General features: G+C 50.3%; 1 protein-coding gene across 4 annotated transcripts in view; it reads left to right on the top strand.

Annotated features, from left to right (window-relative positions):
* The window catches only part of tenm3 (teneurin transmembrane protein 3), a 199,731-nt gene that overhangs the window by 128,884 nt on the left and 54,461 nt on the right, over positions 1 to 16,386 (top strand). For all 4 annotated transcript variants that reach the window (XM_029258794.1, XM_029258797.1, XM_029258796.1 and 1 more), the window contains 5 exons: positions 4,329 to 4,451; positions 9,758 to 9,972; positions 13,066 to 13,276; positions 14,824 to 14,925; positions 15,027 to 15,221. In XM_029258794.1, coding sequence (XP_029114627.1) covers positions 4,329 to 4,451; positions 9,758 to 9,972; positions 13,066 to 13,276; positions 14,824 to 14,925; positions 15,027 to 15,221 — 846 coding nt within the window. The remainder of the gene's footprint in view (positions 1 to 4,328; positions 4,452 to 9,757; positions 9,973 to 13,065; positions 13,277 to 14,823; positions 14,926 to 15,026; positions 15,222 to 16,386) is intronic.

Genomic DNA, 16,386 nt, shown 5'->3' with positions numbered 1-16,386 from the left:
GTGTAACGGTTAATGACTTGGCCCGGCTTCCGGAAGGTTGGAGGTTCGAGTTGCGGGGGTGCCCTGCTGTTGAACGGCGGAGCTGCAGATTGCTGTGTTGCAGGGCTCGCAATCGTGTGTCGTGGGTTCGAATCTCGGCTCCTGCTGTAGTACCGTGGATCAAAGTGCTAACCCAGAAGTGACACGGTAAAAATGACCCTGCTGTATAAATGGGTGAAGCAGTGTGAGTAGTTTAATGTACAAAACCTCTCATTGAAGGAAAGCAGCAGAAAAATGATGATGATGACGATGATGATCACGATCACGGGGGGCCAGTGTGGCTCTGATTGAGGCATGAAGCAGGGCTCTTCTTCACGTTCTGCCGAAACCATCGGCACACACACTCCCACATTGTCGCCGGCACATATGGTGCCGCATCTCTCATCTTATGTTCCTTGTTGACGCCGCGCTGGTGGAGAGTCGGGCGCGAAGCATCGACCGAACAGGGAGCCGTTGCAAAGACAAACAGGCTTTCTTCTCTCGTTTTTCTAAAGGATCGTCTCTCGGGTATCGCAGAATTCTTCTTCGCGTCAAGAAACACGGTCGCGCGATTCTTTAGCAAATATGCGACGTGAGAACCAACACGCACACACACACACACACACACACACACACACAGGTTCGAGGAAGCGATTCCGTGGCCCACGGCAGGCCCGGTTGAGCTGGTGATGGAGAACCGTGCCGGAGTGCGCTCTCGGTCTTCCCTTGTCCTTTCTCGACGGCGATGTCCGCTTCTGCTCGGAGATGATTGTTGCTCCGTCCGCACGGCACCGGGGAGAGGGAGCGGAGGAACATCAAGGCGATCGGTCGTGACGAAGGACCACGCAGAGCCTCTCCGCGGGGTCGACACGCCACTGTGTGCTCATCGCTCATGCTCAGCGGCAGTCCACGTTTTTTATCGCCCAGCGTGGTCACCTTGACAGGAGCGCTCGTCTGCTGGTCCACCACACTCATCATCACGTCCGCGAGGCTCCGGGCGGCCTGTGCGGGACGGATCCTCTGCGGCAACATGGATCTCCTCCGTGGTCCTTCTGGACCTTCTCAGCATCTCCTGGGGTGAGTCGAGCTCCTTCGAACCCGGGTCAGCGACAGGAATCCAAATCCAGCCGCATGGACTCAAGGAGTTAATGGAAACTGCTGAATCCCTTGATAAACTTCCCACTGTTGGGTCTGTCTCCAAGGAGCCGAGGTTTTTCGATGACCTCAAAGAACGTCGGAGAAACCGAGAGAATTTTCCACTAAAGCAGCAGATCAGAATTTGGAGGAACGTCTGAACTCTGAAGTTGAAGTTATTGAAGAACATGATTCATACTGACACGCTGAACCCAGTGTGAAAACGGCCAACTGCCGTAGGTCTGCAGGGTCACATGGGAACACACACAACACACACACACACACACACACACACACACACACACATAACACACACTCACTCACTCACTCACACTCTTCTCAGTTTTCATGAGAGTCTGGAAATGTCAGCAAAAGTGCTTCCAGTATTTTTTTCTCCTTGAGAATTTATTAATACTGTTTTTTTGCAAGATCTTATAAGTTGGAATACAGAACGGTGGTTATAAAGCGATACGATATTTGGAAGCACAGATGGTGAGACTGAGGTTTTCATATTTTGGCCACACTGTGAGAAGACTGGACTCACTCAAAAAGATGGTGATGCTGGGAAGAGTTGGAGGAGACAGAAAAGGAGGAGGAGAAGGAAGCAGATGGATGGACTCACACAGTGACAGTGAACACGGCCCTTTAACACAAGTAGGGGACAGAACCTTCCGGAAGCAGTCCGTGAACGTGGTCAATAAGAGTCAACATCGGATAAACATCAGCTGGGTGTGCTGCAGACCCCAGCCGTAGATAGACCGCTCCAGGTCGGACTGTAGGAAGTGGGACCCGCGGGGTTCGAACCCCACCGCACACTTAACACACCAGCAAACGAGCCCTTTACAAAGGGCCTGTGGCTCCGCGAGAACCAGAAGGAGGGACCTCCGTAACTCGGAGCGACGGCAAAAGGAGCAGAAACTTTGCTGCACAAAGGAGCAAAACTTCCGGCGTTGCCATCAGGTGTGCGTGTGCGTGTGCGTGTGCGCGCGCATCGTTTGCAGCGTTTCAATGTGTTCATGGTGCTCCAAGCAAGTGAATGAGTTTGCGAATTTCACACCCACACATTTCAGTGCCGTGGATTGTTCTCCTGCCTCCTCTGTGACACAGACACATGCAGACACACACACACACACACACACACGAAACATCAGCCCCCGACTTCCACTGCATTCATCTTTGCACTTCGGCACGGTGACAAAGACCTGTGTGCAGGCGAGGGGTTCCAAGCTGCTTCTGACACGGGGACAGCTTTCCGTAGCTTCTGAAAGCTGCGGGGACAGCTTTCCGTAGTGAAGCGGCAGGCTTTTTACCCAACCCCCACCCCCCTGCAGTGCGGCGTGAGTGAACGTGCGGTTCGGATCCAGCTCATCCGAGCACTTGGAGCCGCTTTCCTTCCAGCCCATTTCCTGCCTTCATTAGTCCAATTAGTCGTTAGTCACCGGTACTATTTATATCTGTGAATTTCTCCCAAATCACTAATACGGTGATTCCTGAAAACAGGCCACGGTGCAATTTCTGAAACAAAATTACTTGTGCTAATTGGGTAATTATGACAATTTGCCGCAGCGACGGGTGGCCCGGTGCTTAGGGATGTGGACTGGTCACCAGAAGTATGTGGGTTCACGTCCCGAGGAAGGGCCCTGATGCTGGACCTTTGCGCGAGTCCCTCTGAGTCACTACAGCTCCGTGTGCGGGGGTGCGTTTGGGTCTCTGCCTGTTGGAGAAGCTCCTCCTGGACTCAGTCACTACTGTGTTGGTGTTTCTCCTTATTGCGATGATCTTCTTCTGTCTGTTGGACAGCGTGTGATCATCGGGATGTGGATTAAAGCCCATCCTTTGGTTTGTTTCATGTTCTGGGCCCTGCTGGGTAGCCGTGAGCAGAGTTTCAGGTGGGCTCCGGACCCTCGCTGTCGGGTCGGTCGATACCGCCGTTCTCTCACGACCCTTCCCACCTCGCCGGCTCTGGGGGGGTTTTGGGGGAACAATAACCCAAGCGGCAGGACTCGCTTTAACGAGTCTCACACGGGAGGGGGCCCCTGGGAGGGCCAACAGCGTGTTTGTGTGAGCATGGGGGGGTCCTGTTTGAGAGTGTGTGCGAAGCAAACCTGCGTGTGTGTGTGTGTGTGTGTGTGTGTGTGTGTGGGCCAGCTTTTGCTGTAATCGCTCCCACGCCACTCTCCTAATTGCACCACTCCCCCCCCAGCCTCCATGGAGGTGCCATCTCTACTGTCCCCGTTTCGTTAGCGCCACCGTCATCCACTCCGCCGCTTGGGGCAACGCAGACTGGGGGTTATTCCATCACCCGCACGCATACACACAAACACACACAGCCAAAAACATGCGGAGCCTCACTGTGATTTATTGGGGGTGTTTTCCCTGCGCTCCTTGGGACGCTGTTTAAGTAGACCAGCAGCGGAACACAGATCCAAATCGCCCTTTTCTGGGTTCAAGGTCTGCAGTGGGGGAGCGTGTCACAGCCTCGGTGGGCTTCTAGCTCTCCCACAGACCCCAAAGAGCCCAGTTTTGATGACACTCTTGTGGGCCTTTTGTTTTGGTAGCCAAGTCACTAAATACAGAATGTTCCAGTACATTGAGCGCCAAAGTGACACCTATCACATTCAGAACAACACTGGGTCGAGTTTCCTCCCAGAACTTCCCTGGAAAAGCTATACATTAGACCATTTATGTTCATGGAGGTTCCAGGCATGCCCCCTGCCACCGAAATGACATCTCCACGAATAGCTCACCGTTACCTTATTAACCCAGTAAACCTAAAAAAGTAGTGAATATAAAATCATAAAGCTTTAACTAATTTCTGCATTTATTCATAAAAAAAGTGTAGAAATAAAAATAAAATTCATTGTTCATTGGTCATACCTCTCTTCTAAATCTAGGTTTAAAACATATTCTGAGATGCTTTATGGTGAGGAAATATTCTTATATACAGGCCAGTGTTTGTTTCTGCAGCCATGCACATGGTTTCGAAAGGATTCACGATCCCAAATTATTTTCTCTATAAAAAGATGATGATGATGATTCATAGGCAGAAAAGAAGAATCGAGTGTGTATGTATAAATTCATATTTACTGGAAGAGACAGTATTGATTGTGCACTCTGATTCGGCACGGATCCGCCCTACGGGACGCTGAACCCGCTCACCCGTTCCTCTCCCCCAGCCATGCACCTCCTGGGCCTCAACTGGCAGCTCCAGGAAGCTGAGAACTACGCCTTCGAGAACGGGCAGACCAAGTCGGACACCGGACCCACCAACGCGGTGACGGCGCTCACGGCCGATAGCGGTAAGAGGAGAAACCGGGACTCGGTTTGTTCCACTGTCTGCCCACAGAACCTTAACACCCGGAGACCTGCAGCACAGAGAACGTTCCCAATAAATGGTTTGTGCGGAATAAAGCATGCTTTCTCACTCGCTGTCTGTAGGCCTTTTTGGAAATTTCTAGAAAAAGGCAGTTCTGGTACGGGTACATGCTGTTTCCTGGAGTTGGCTGTAAAAAACCCTGGATGGTCTGTGCTCCTGATAAGGGGGTCAGGTGGTAATGAAATACGCTGAAGAGGCTGCGGTCGCGACCGTTAGGAATGGCATAACATCTGGGGAGACTCCGGAGAGCATAATAAACCATTTTAAAGCTTATTTGTGCCTCATTGGGACTGCAAAGAACCGCAAATTGACCAACAAATGATCAATTCCTACAGTATCTTGATGTTATGTACCCTGTTCAAATGGATAAATAAGTGTTTATGGGGACGGAAATTTCAGACAGCTGCATCAATCCAGACACCTCTGTGTTTGTGACCTTCGGAGAGAGGCAGAGGGCTCAGGGCTCTTAATGTCAGTGATGAGCACTCGAAATGTTTGCGCGGCTCCAGGCCGGCGACGCCGATTCATTTTATCCCGGTTCCTGTTCCTTATCCTTGCTCTGCATTGCTTTGTCCAATTAGGTTTTGACCTGTGAACGTCGGCCGCGCTCTGAGCGTACCAACATGTCCCGCAGGAAGGTGATGACAAATAGACAGTCAAGGCCCCAGACAGAGCTGGGATGAACGAGGATGTCGGCAGTATTTGGCGTTCTTCGGCTCGACTAATGCTGATTTATGTAGAGCAAAAGAGGGACAAAAGATGACAGTGGCCCAAAAAGTGCTAAAAGCCACGTTTGCCCGTGCATCCGGAGCTCATAACCACTGGCCAGACATCGATGTTGACATCCGCTTGAGTGTGTCCCTTCGGTTTCGTTCCAGCTACGCCCCTCCTCCATTCAGACAGAACAATACAAGGACACAAGGTCGACGGCAAAGGACATGGAAATGCAGGCCGTGGTGACAGCTGTTAGCGAGTTGCCGGAGATGGTCTATTTGCATTGTCACAGCGGGCGCTAATGAAGACGCCAGGAAGTGGGATGGTGTCTATAGATCGATAAAAAAGGAAGGATCATTATCCTCCCAGAGGTAACATTGGCTGTTTACCTCTGTCTGCTGGCTGTCTCCATTCACAAGGTCCAGCATTCAACGCGGTTGTCACCCCTTTCCCTGTCCATCAGGCCACTTTCCTGCCCACCTGGGGCCAAATACAAAGTAATCATAAGACGCCAGCTCTCCGACTGTCATTCTGCACGGGGCCCCTGGCAGCGGCCAGGTGACCTGGAGGCGCGGCGAGTTAAAAGCAATCACTCCAGCACGCTTGCTCTGAAATTGCTGGAGCAGCTCTATGTCACCAGCGCCGTAATGGTCAGAAATCAGAATCGGAACAAACCTGGAAGGGTGCAAAGAAATAAGGGAGGGACTGAGGGTGAGCGTCCGGTGAAACGTGCTCTTCTGTTTCAGACAGATGCGGGGCAAGGGTCCTCGCCCCTAGAGGAAACCCTCGTTAGGGAACGTGACAAAAGCGCGGTTCCAACGGAGAGGTGCCCCTCACGGGCATCTCCGGAGAACGTTCTTGTGCCGCGGCTCATCCTGGGCAGCATCGTGAGTTAGCCAGCGACATTTGTTGACCGCATTCGCACCACACTCAATACACGCTCGTCGAGTTCGATCTCGGAGAAACGGTGTTGCGCTGCTTGTGTCAGCTGTACACTATTGAGGGACTTGGCTACAGCGGCTAGGTAGCTAGAGCCATAGCCAGGGGGCTACCTTTCGCTGAGTAGGAAATAAAGCCATACGCAGTAACTTCATAATAAACAAATGTCAATGTTGTGAAAAGCGTGGTCTAAGTTCCTGCACGGAGGCTGGTCTTCGAAAACTGCCTCTCTTCGTCTTTCCTGCCAGAGGCCGTTCAGGTCAAAGGTTATCGAGGTCCAGTCGAGGCTTACTCTGGTTCGCAAGTTAGCAAGGCCCACTGCTCCTTTGGCTCAGGGTTACCTTGCTCAGTCCCTCAAAGCTCGGCGCTTACCTTGCATCAGCTGCAAAGCTCATTAATCCCCCAGTCCCCTCCGTCTAAAGAGCTTTCGTTCCAAAGGCGGCGTTTCCCTCCAAACCACAGTGGTCAGGCAATTAAAGAGCACGAAATTTCGAAGATTAAAATTAATGTGCAAGTCCTTCTTAAATCATTCTATGGTGCAATTTTGTACTTAATGGATCAGAACAGCTTAAGTTACAATTTGAAAGTCATAAAGAGATCCAGAGCGGCGCCGCGACGCGCTAACGCTCTCGCACGCAGCGAACCGCGTTGTTTTGGCGCTAATGCTCCAAGGTCCAGCAGATTAGCATCCCTGGCATCGGCCCGGGGGAGATATTTGGCTTTCCGATGGGGTTATTAGTCATTTTTAAGCTCGCGGTGTTTGCTCGCCGTGCCAAAGGCTTTTTAACCGCTGCTCTGGAGGCAGAACGAGCGGTAGCTACAAACAATGGCCGCCGCGCCGGGATGCTGCTGCACGGGGCCCTAAGGAGTTTGATAAGTTTCGCTAATAACATTGGGGTTGACAGTCATTTTGGGATTGACGGCAGAAAAAGCTCTTAAAGAAGTTAACTTCTGCAATACTTAACTGTTACGTGGGCAGCACTTAACGCCTGTCTGTGGCAAGTCGCTAAACCTTCTGCCGTACGGATGCGCGTCGCGTGAGGCGCTGCACGAAACGGCCGGCTTACGCAGAAAATACGGCAAGTGCTGTAATTCTTCAGGCGGCTCTATCCACGGGCTGACTAAAACAATGAAAGCACTGCCCATTCTTCCGAATGCGTGGGATCCATTAGCAGGAATAATGCTTTGTTGCCAAGCCATAGGGCATTGTGGGAAACGGCATCTGTGCCGTAGCGCCTGGAGACGGCGTGGTTTGAAGGATGTCCGGCTTCCTCATAATCGAGTCTCGGATAGAGTCCCCGTCAGACCAGAAACCCCGTTCGGTCAACGTGCGGCGTAATGGTGCTTGCTCTCACGGGGTTTTAACCAGCACACGGTGCAACCGCTCAATAGCCGACTTCTGACCTGGAACATTTAACCTGTGGCCCAGGAGCCCCTCAGTTGCTGACAGGCAGACTAATCGAGCTCCGATTATGGGCGCTGTGCTGGGACTGGCCCCCGGTGGACTCGTATAGTCATTTTCTCCCGAAAATGTGGTCGCTCTCTCATTTTCCCTCTTGTGAAATCGTATCGGAGAGCTGCAGTGCATTGTGGGAGTCGGACCGATGCAGCCAGACTAGCGAGTCTCGCCCACTGAGAAACCGGCGGCAAAGCAGCCGCCCCAGCAGAGGAAGCGTACCTGCGCAAGTTGAGGCATTTTGAAAGCATGGGAATGTAGAGGAGTGTGGAAACGTGCAGGAAAATTGCGGACGAATTGCGGACGAACTGCAAATGATCGCCAGCGACCCGAAAACAGTCTGCATCCTTGCAAAGGGGTATTTTTAGAGTCCAGAAGACTCCTCGGCGGAGCGGGTGGCGCAGTCGATGCAGGACCGCTCCGCCCACATCGCAGGAGGTGGGAGACACTGGGTGGCAAACATATTTAATGGTGAACGGTTGGGCATCTAATTGGTGGACCACACACTGAGCTTCGATGCTCCCGCTAACAAGGACTAATGAATTTGGAGCCTTTGTTTTCTTGGCTCCGAGTTTTGTTTTGTTCTCCTCTCCAAATCCCTCCGTGAGCAAAGTTGGCTGTTGCCTGCGTAGGCTGGTAAGCCCTGTGAAAATCTTCCGCAAACTTCGTGAGACGGTGCCAGCTGTAGCGATCGATGGCGGCAGACCTGGATAGACGCGGTCACGTACACGGGATTACGGGAACACATGGGCCTGGACGCACACGGGGCGTCTGCTCTCAGGATCGTCTTCACCTGGAAGTAACAAGAGTTTATCCTCCCGTGACCGGAAAAATGGGGGGACATCGAACCAGTCCCACGATTGGTCAGTCATTCCAATGTACCGTATATATGGTTTTTTTTTTGTTTTTAAAGTATAATTTTGAAATTATAGCAGTTAATGATTTTTTTTTTTTAAAATCAGTTTAGGATTCATTTTGCTGTTTAACCAACCACTCGAAAAAATTTACTTATCTAGCAGCATTTACTCCTAACTTAGTCTGTCTAGTAAATTAATTTTTTTGATGTTAAGATTGGAACAGCTGGTAGCATTTTGATTACAGCTACTGCCTTTGGATCAAAAGGTTGTAGGATCAAATCCCACTTCTTACTGTTGTACCCTTGAGGAAGGTACTTACTCTAGTAAAAAAAAAAAAAAAAAAATTACCCAACTATATAAATGGGTAAGTAACAGTAGGTGTCAAAACATTGCAAGCTACTCTGGAGAATTCTCTGCGAGAAACTCTTTTAGAATTTTCATGCAAGTAAATCACTTCACATATTGAAATAAGCAGAGTTTTTGAACAATGTGTGTTCGACGTTGCCTTTATTTTCTATTTTTCTCATTAAAATACGAGTGACCGGTCATTCCCATATCCCGTGACCCGGTCGCGCACAGAACTGCTGTACTGCACATTGGTACCTCGTTCAGCATCAGCATTCCCTTCATTTGCCTTTAACATGCTGCTGCTATGCCTATCAGTTCACTGTACAGTAATGCTCTTTCAGGCATCTAATCCCTCTGTGTTTTCCTGTAAACACTGTAATTGATTTGTAATTAACTTCAGAGATTAAATGAATTGATACTTTGTTCCAGTACATCGGTTTTTTGAAAAGGAACCAAAAAGCCATATTCTGCAAAAGAGCGAAACTGAATACATGGTTTGATAATAAAAAGGCTGAGTGAGCAGGTCGTGGTGTCGGAACTGGCTGCCAGTCCTCTAGTTCACCGCGTTCATCACATTAGGTAAATGATGATGTGTGAAGACACGGGTGTGCGCCGTGCTCCGTGAACACGGGAGGCTTGTGAAACCCACGCCGCCGCTCCAGGATGGAGGAGCGTGTTGATTGATGCGCCTTGGCACTCTCGGAGCAGCCTCCCCTCCCCCGTGCCTCCATTTCCTCCACATGGGTCCAGGAGAGAGGAGCTGAGCTTCGGCTTCGGCGACTCACGGTTTTCCTTAGCGCTGCCTTTGGGCTGCGAAGATGACAAACACGGTCACCTTACCGCAACCCTCCATTCCAGATTGACCGTTCTGCCCTCTGACCACTCTCTCTGCCTCTCATCCCCGCCCCCCGACAGGCAAGCCAGGCTTTCTCCTGCCGGAGAACAACACCATCGACACGGGCGAGGTGGACGTGGGCCGTCGGGCTGCCCAGGAAGTGCCTCCCGGCGTGTTCTGGCGCTCGCAACTCTTCATCGACCAGCCGCAGTTCCTCAAGTTCAACATCTCGGTGCAGAGGGACGCCCTGGTGGGCGTGTACGGGAGGAAGGGCCTCCCACCCTCACACACACAGGTACGGGCTAAAGGGGCGGAGCTCCTGTGTGAGGCTGGCTTTCTACAGGCTTGCCCATGGAGGGGGTGGAGCCAAGGTGGAGTTACAGGGTTTCACACATGGGCAATTTTTTTCCCTCCCTTTTTTTAAGCCAAATGCAACAATTAAAAACAGCACAATATTGCAGCTGCAAGACAGCAAAACTTTCCTCCTAAATGTAGCTGCAAAGCAGCACACAAGATCCAGTGCTCTCATTATTAGCCATTTCACATTTCCACACCTGTGAGGCACTTCTGGAAAGCAAACAAAGATTTTTAATCCACACTTACTCTACCTCAGAAACAAGTGTCAATAAGCAACATGTTAATTCACAAACGTTAATAAAAACAATAATCTCTACAACATCCAGAAGAACCGTAACACGTTCCTAAAATAAGGCCAGAACATTAATACGTCCTATGATGTCATGATTTACACATTCCAAACATTACCAACATTAACTCCTTATACTTTAAACAGAATAAATAAATAAATGAATAAACAAAAACACAGATAAACAGAATAAATGTGACATTGTCAAACAGGGGATGTACTGGGGAGGGCTGGGCCAGGAATCACGGTTCCAAGATCCAAGGGTCCCTATCGCCAGGGTCCTCTTCATCGGATGTAGGGAGTAGTGTGGGAAATCAAGTTTTCTTCCTGCTGCTTGCTTTAAAAAGTCATTTCAGTGGTGCCTCCTTTTCAGTTACCCTTAGTCGACCATGGTCCGAAAATATTAAATGGAAAATTCCAGAAATGAACAGTCGATGAGTTTTAAATTGCGTGCCATTCTGAGTAGCGTGATGAAATGTTGTGCCGTCCCACCTGCGACGTGAATCATTCCTTTGTCCAGCGTGTCCACGCTGTATCCGCTACCCGCCCGTTAGTCACTTAGTAGCGTCTCGGTTATCAGATTGACCCTTTTTTCTTTTTTAAAAAAAAAAAAAAACTTTATTTAAAAAATCTATACTTATGAGGACCTGGCTATTGGTCCTTAGTTTTCTTTCTTTTCTTTAAAGGAAAAAAGCATAGTATATAGGGTTCGGTAGTATCTGCGGTTTCAGACATCCTTTGGGGGTCTTGGAACATATCCCCTGTGGATGGGGGGGGCTACTGTATAACAGTTTACTACAGCTTACATGGTGTAAAGAGAGTGAATAGCCCCTGAACAATTTTCATTTTACCTTCAGCTCACTGAATGCAGATCAACATTCTGCTGGTGAATCTCTGAAATGAAGGGCAGTGAGAAGGGTCATGGGTCAAGGTTGTATGCAAGAATGTGTCTCAACACAGAATAGTACAAGCGCCTTCATTAGTGACATTAATTGATGACAGGCGTACGCTGTTGCTGCAACACAAAGGTCTGACAGAAGACTCTTCCCTTTGATTTTGGACGAATTGGTGTGCATCTTTGAGCGCACAGAAAGGGAATAATAAAGGATATTGACAGCTCGAGATACGGGTAGTCACGAAAGAATCAAGAAAGAGCCAAGAAATAAATTCTCCGGTTTTTCACCGAAGCGTCTCTTCCTCCTTGCTGTCGGCGTTAATTTGTTTTCGGGATCCTTTCTTCCATTCGCCTCATCTGAAGATGAAGGATGAAGAAGGGCTTTGATAGATGACACCTCCTCTTGTGGAGCGGTTGAGGCGCTGGGTGAGGGTGGGGGCCTTGTGTTTACTGCTCTTGTTCCCAATGGGTTAAGCCAACAAACTGTTGCATTTTGGGCAGGGGGTGGATGATCCTTGCCGGAGCATACACTTGCACCACCGACACGGACGCGCCGGCGCCACATTAGTCAGCTGGCTGTCGAAGAGCCCGTTTGAAACGTCGGACCTCCTGCGCGAGTCGTGTCGGAACCCGAGAGCGATGTCGGCTCGCTCTCCCCGCCGGGCTTCCCTGTCCACCTACGCCGGTTATTCGTCTTTGTCTCTCGGCTGCTACATTAATTTTACGCCGTATGACTTCAGATTTGTTACGTTTCCCTTGCGCTCGAACTCCACTGACCTGTTTTCAGAATGGCGCCATGGAGAACTGAAGGTGACCTTGGTTCTTACCTGACATAGAAACTAGGGAGTTTATGGAGCCTGATTGAAGGATTCATTAGCAGATGGCCCCATTACCTAAAGAAAGCATAACCAGACGTACAGTATATAGTGAGTTTAACACGAGAGCATGAAACCTGAGATGAACAGGTGCTGAGTTCTCCTGTTTTGGGAATGGACAATTTAAAAGATTATTCTCCTGAAAATGAGTCATAATGTTGCGGCAGGGCAGCTGTTATGGTGTTGATATAATTAGATCTCCATCCTTCCTTTCGTAAATTATTAAGTGCCATCAAGTCGATATTGACCACACGTATAGAGCTTCTCCGGAGCGTTTTCCTCCATTTGTGTCCTTCGTGTTAAAAAGAACGTGTCCATTTTCACTCTGAGTCCATCCATCTGGTTGCTGCTCGTTTTCTTCTTCTCTCTCTATCATTGCTGTCTTTTCTATAGAATCTGATCTTCTCCTGTCGTGTCCAAAGAATGGTAACCACAGTCTCATCATTCGTGCTTCCAGTGATAGTCATGGTTTAATTTGATCAGCATCCATTAATTGTTCTTAAAGGTCTCCTTCAGCATGACAGGTCAAAGGAGACCGTGTTTTTTCCTGTCCTGCTTCTTCAGTGTCCACCTTTCACATCCATCTTGTGTTATAACATCTGCTCGTTGTTCGGCACTTTTGAGGGCTTCCTTCCAGATCTCTCACTGCATCTCTACCAAGTGCTGGTCTGCAGCGTGTCCCTTGACAGCTGGATCCGTTGATGTTGATCACTGATCCCACGAGGCAAAAGTTGTCAGCTACTTCTATGTCTTCTTCCACGCTTATACAGGAGGAATTTGCGGTTTTTACATCGATAAACACGTTTTCACCGAGTCTTACTCAGTGGCCTTTCTTCAAGGGGTTCGAGAACATGCAATTTTTTGACTTTTGAACATATTTTTCCTATATTAATGAATATGTAAAGAGCTGTGTGGCAGCTTGCTCGTCAAAATGCGCTGCGCTAAGTGAAATGAAAATGACCTTCTCTGCAGTACGATTTTGTCGAGCTGTTGGATGGGAGCCGGCTCATCGCAAAGGAGAAGCGGGGCCTGGCTGAGCCGGAGGCCAGCGGCCGAAAGGCGCGCTCCGTCAATGTCCATGAGGCAGGCTTCATCCAGTTCCTGGACACGGGCATCTGGCACCTGGCCTTCTACAACGATGGCAAGAATGTGGAGCAGGTGTCCTACAGCACCATCGTCATCGGTGAGCGCCGGGACCGTGTTGGGGGGAGTGGGAATGGGGATGGGGGTAGGGGTAGGGGTTAGGGGAGGTGTAGGTGTTCGGTAAACCCATCATCAGTAAAGGCTTCCAAAATTAAATTCCGAGGCAGACACTGAGGTCAGTGCTGAGGTTTTACCGTGGAAAGCTCAAAATTTACATTACCTAAATTGCTTCCTTGGTTTCCGTTTTTGTTCCAGTTTAATTGAATGGAGTTCTGCTTTAGCGAGCAAACAGCCGTTGCAGGGTGTTTGATTGCGTGCGGCGCCGAGCACATTTCTGGTTGCATTTGTGTCCGTGATGTGTGTGCGCGCGCGCGCCTGTGTTCGCGTGACCGAGTTTGAACCGACATCAAAGCGGCACACCGTGGCCTCTCGCGGCCGCCCGGTTTTGAGCTCCGGCTTTTCCTGCCGCCGCTGCAGTTGGGCGCTCGGTCGCGGATTCCCGCCCCCCGCCGAGGGGCACACCGCTCCGCCGACCATCCTCCCAGGTCTGCACGCTTTAAAATGTTGGGGATGACTTTCCGAAAAGAGCAGTTTACTTTCAGTATGATCATCTGAAAAGGGGGAAGAAAGAGAATATTCACATGGCGCTTCATGCCCCGTTTTGAAGTGGGTGGCTTAGATGGTGCGAAAAAAGTGCACTCCTGTGGGCTGAGATGTTAGGCTTAAACTTTTGAAATTAAAATGGATTATTCTGTCATCTGGGGACCGCAGGCCTCATAAAGATGGCGCGGAGAGCAGGGAACCTTTGTGTTTCCTCAATAAGTGCCGCTGGGCAAGGGGGGCCCCGCCTTTATTACCTTGTCAAAACGGCGCGGCGTTTGCCCGTTTCCTTTGTCCACCGCTAATGAAATTATTGACAGGTGATGTCATAAACTGCCAACTTCTGACACTCATACAAGCATCCAATAGAGCGAGAGGGCAGGCAATAATAAAGTCGGCCTTCGCCCTCCCACGCAGCTGGGGCGCAGCCTCGGGGGCCCTCTGAGGACCCCCCGCCGAACGCCATCGATTTCCATCGACTGTGTAAATGGAAAGCGAGAGGCGGCGCACGTGGGCGGGCGGGCACACGAGCGGACGGGCTCGTGGACGAAGCGGGCTGCCTGGGCGAAGCCCGAACCGGCGAAACGTTTGGCGCGGCGCGCGTTTGCGTCGGGGTCGGCGTCATCGTCTGTCCCTCTGCCTTTTAACGTCTAGACCTTGTAGGGAAGACGGGCGAAGTAACGCCACTTTCCAAGCGATTAATGACCGTCGGGCCGCGCGAGAAAGAGAAGTTTAGTCAAGCTGCCAGCTGATAATTGGTCATAACAATTTGTTGATTGGTTCATTACTGAGAGCCAAGAGGCACACGTTTGCCTTAATCAAGCATCTGGTGTTGGTTTAATTAAAGATCGGGGAATGGGATATCACAAACTCTGAGACTGTATGCTAATTTTTAGAGCACGGAGAGCCGTTAAATCAACCTCTCCAATTAATGCTAAATTCGCTCAGCTTATGTTCATCTTCCCCCCCCCCCCCATGTCCCTGCAGAGTCTGTCATGGAGTGTCCTCACAATTGCCATGGAAACGGAGACTGCCTCTCGGGGACGTGTCACTGTTTCCCCGGCTTCCTGGGACCCGACTGCTCCAGAGGTACGCGTCACTTCACCTTCCGTCGGTCTCGGCCCGTTCCTTCCTCCCCAGGACGCTCCCCGACCGTCCTCCCATCACGCGGTTTCCTTGTTTCCCTGCAGCCGCCTGCCCGGTGTTGTGTAGCGGGAACGGCCAGTACTCCAGGGGCCGCTGCCTGTGTTTCAGCGGCTGGAAGGGCACCGAGTGCGACGTGCCCAGCAACCAGTGCATTGACATCCACTGCGGAGGCCACGGCCTCTGCATCATGGGCGTCTGCGTGTGCAACACGGGATACAAGGGGGACAACTGCGACGAAGGTGAGACCTTGCATGGCCGACTGCTGCACCCACTTGCCTTCCGTTCGCAGGAAGCGGCGCGGAAATGTTGCGCTAACGTTTCCTGCACGGCTCACGGGATCTGTTAGAGGGCATGAAGCTGTGCGAGTAACTACTGGTACGTTCGAGAGGAAGGGTGGTTCTGACGCTTGCTGCAGTCATCGTTTACCGAAAATGGAGAAAGGGGGAAAAAAAACGCCACGTGCTACGTGTCGGTGAACTTGTGAATACAGCCCTGTGTGGTGGCAGGGAGCAGCATGTCGTTCAAGGGAGAACATTTTGGCACCAGCCCTGACTGTATTGAAGTGCTATATTATTTCTGACCTAGTATGTTGCGTTGGTGACAGTTGACGAGCGCTTCCACCAGCCATTCTCAGTAGCTTTTCAAATAGACACGCTAAGCTTCTGGAAAATTCTTTGGACCTTGCAGCTTTTCCTTCACCCATCTTGGAAATGGTTTCCTCTCCTCGGTCTTGCACTCGGTTCAAAAGTGAGTCCTGTACGGAGGAGGTGGTGCAGCGGTTTACCTTGTCAGCTTGCACTTGAAGGTCTTGGGTTTGAATCCCACCTCCTGCTGGTAGTCCCTTTGATCAGGGTACTTACCCTCGACCGATGCAGTAAAAATTGCCCAGCTATGGAAATCAGTGTAAGCAGCTTAGTGTGCCATGAAAGTTTCAGCTCCAAAAAAAAAAAAATCATTAACGTGATTTTGCTAACATTCCTTTTGAGTCTCGCCATTGATGGCATGACCTTCTCCTGCTGTCGGTCTTGTCGCAGCCTTGGTAACTGTGGTTCTGTGCTAGGTCTGGAAAACTGGATCTGAACTTGCAACATCCAGGTCTTGATTCCTTTCTCCTCTGTCACTTTGCCACCTGTAGTTTGCCCCCTGCCGCTTAAAGGCTGGTTGCCTTCCTTTCAGGTGGTAAATAGTGTCTGACAACCTGCTTGAACGTTACTTGGGAGTTTGAAGATCGAGACACTTCTTCATAGGCTATCACTTCTCCTGGCAAAGTTCGTTTGATGCCTCCCAGCATGATGGCATGTTCCAGCTAATGAGGATCTAGACGACTTGTACCTGCCACCGTCAAATGATTTTTGTTGAGTTTTGGTCTTTCCCTCCTTCATTACAGTCATTTACTTCAAGTTA

Source organism: Scleropages formosus, chromosome 16 (genome assembly GCF_900964775.1).
Source record: "Scleropages formosus chromosome 16, fSclFor1.1, whole genome shotgun sequence".
Classification (NCBI taxonomy): domain Eukaryota; kingdom Metazoa; phylum Chordata; class Actinopteri; order Osteoglossiformes; family Osteoglossidae; genus Scleropages; species Scleropages formosus.
The sequence above is the reverse complement of the archived record's forward strand: the minus strand, read 5'-3'. Positions and strand labels throughout refer to the sequence as shown.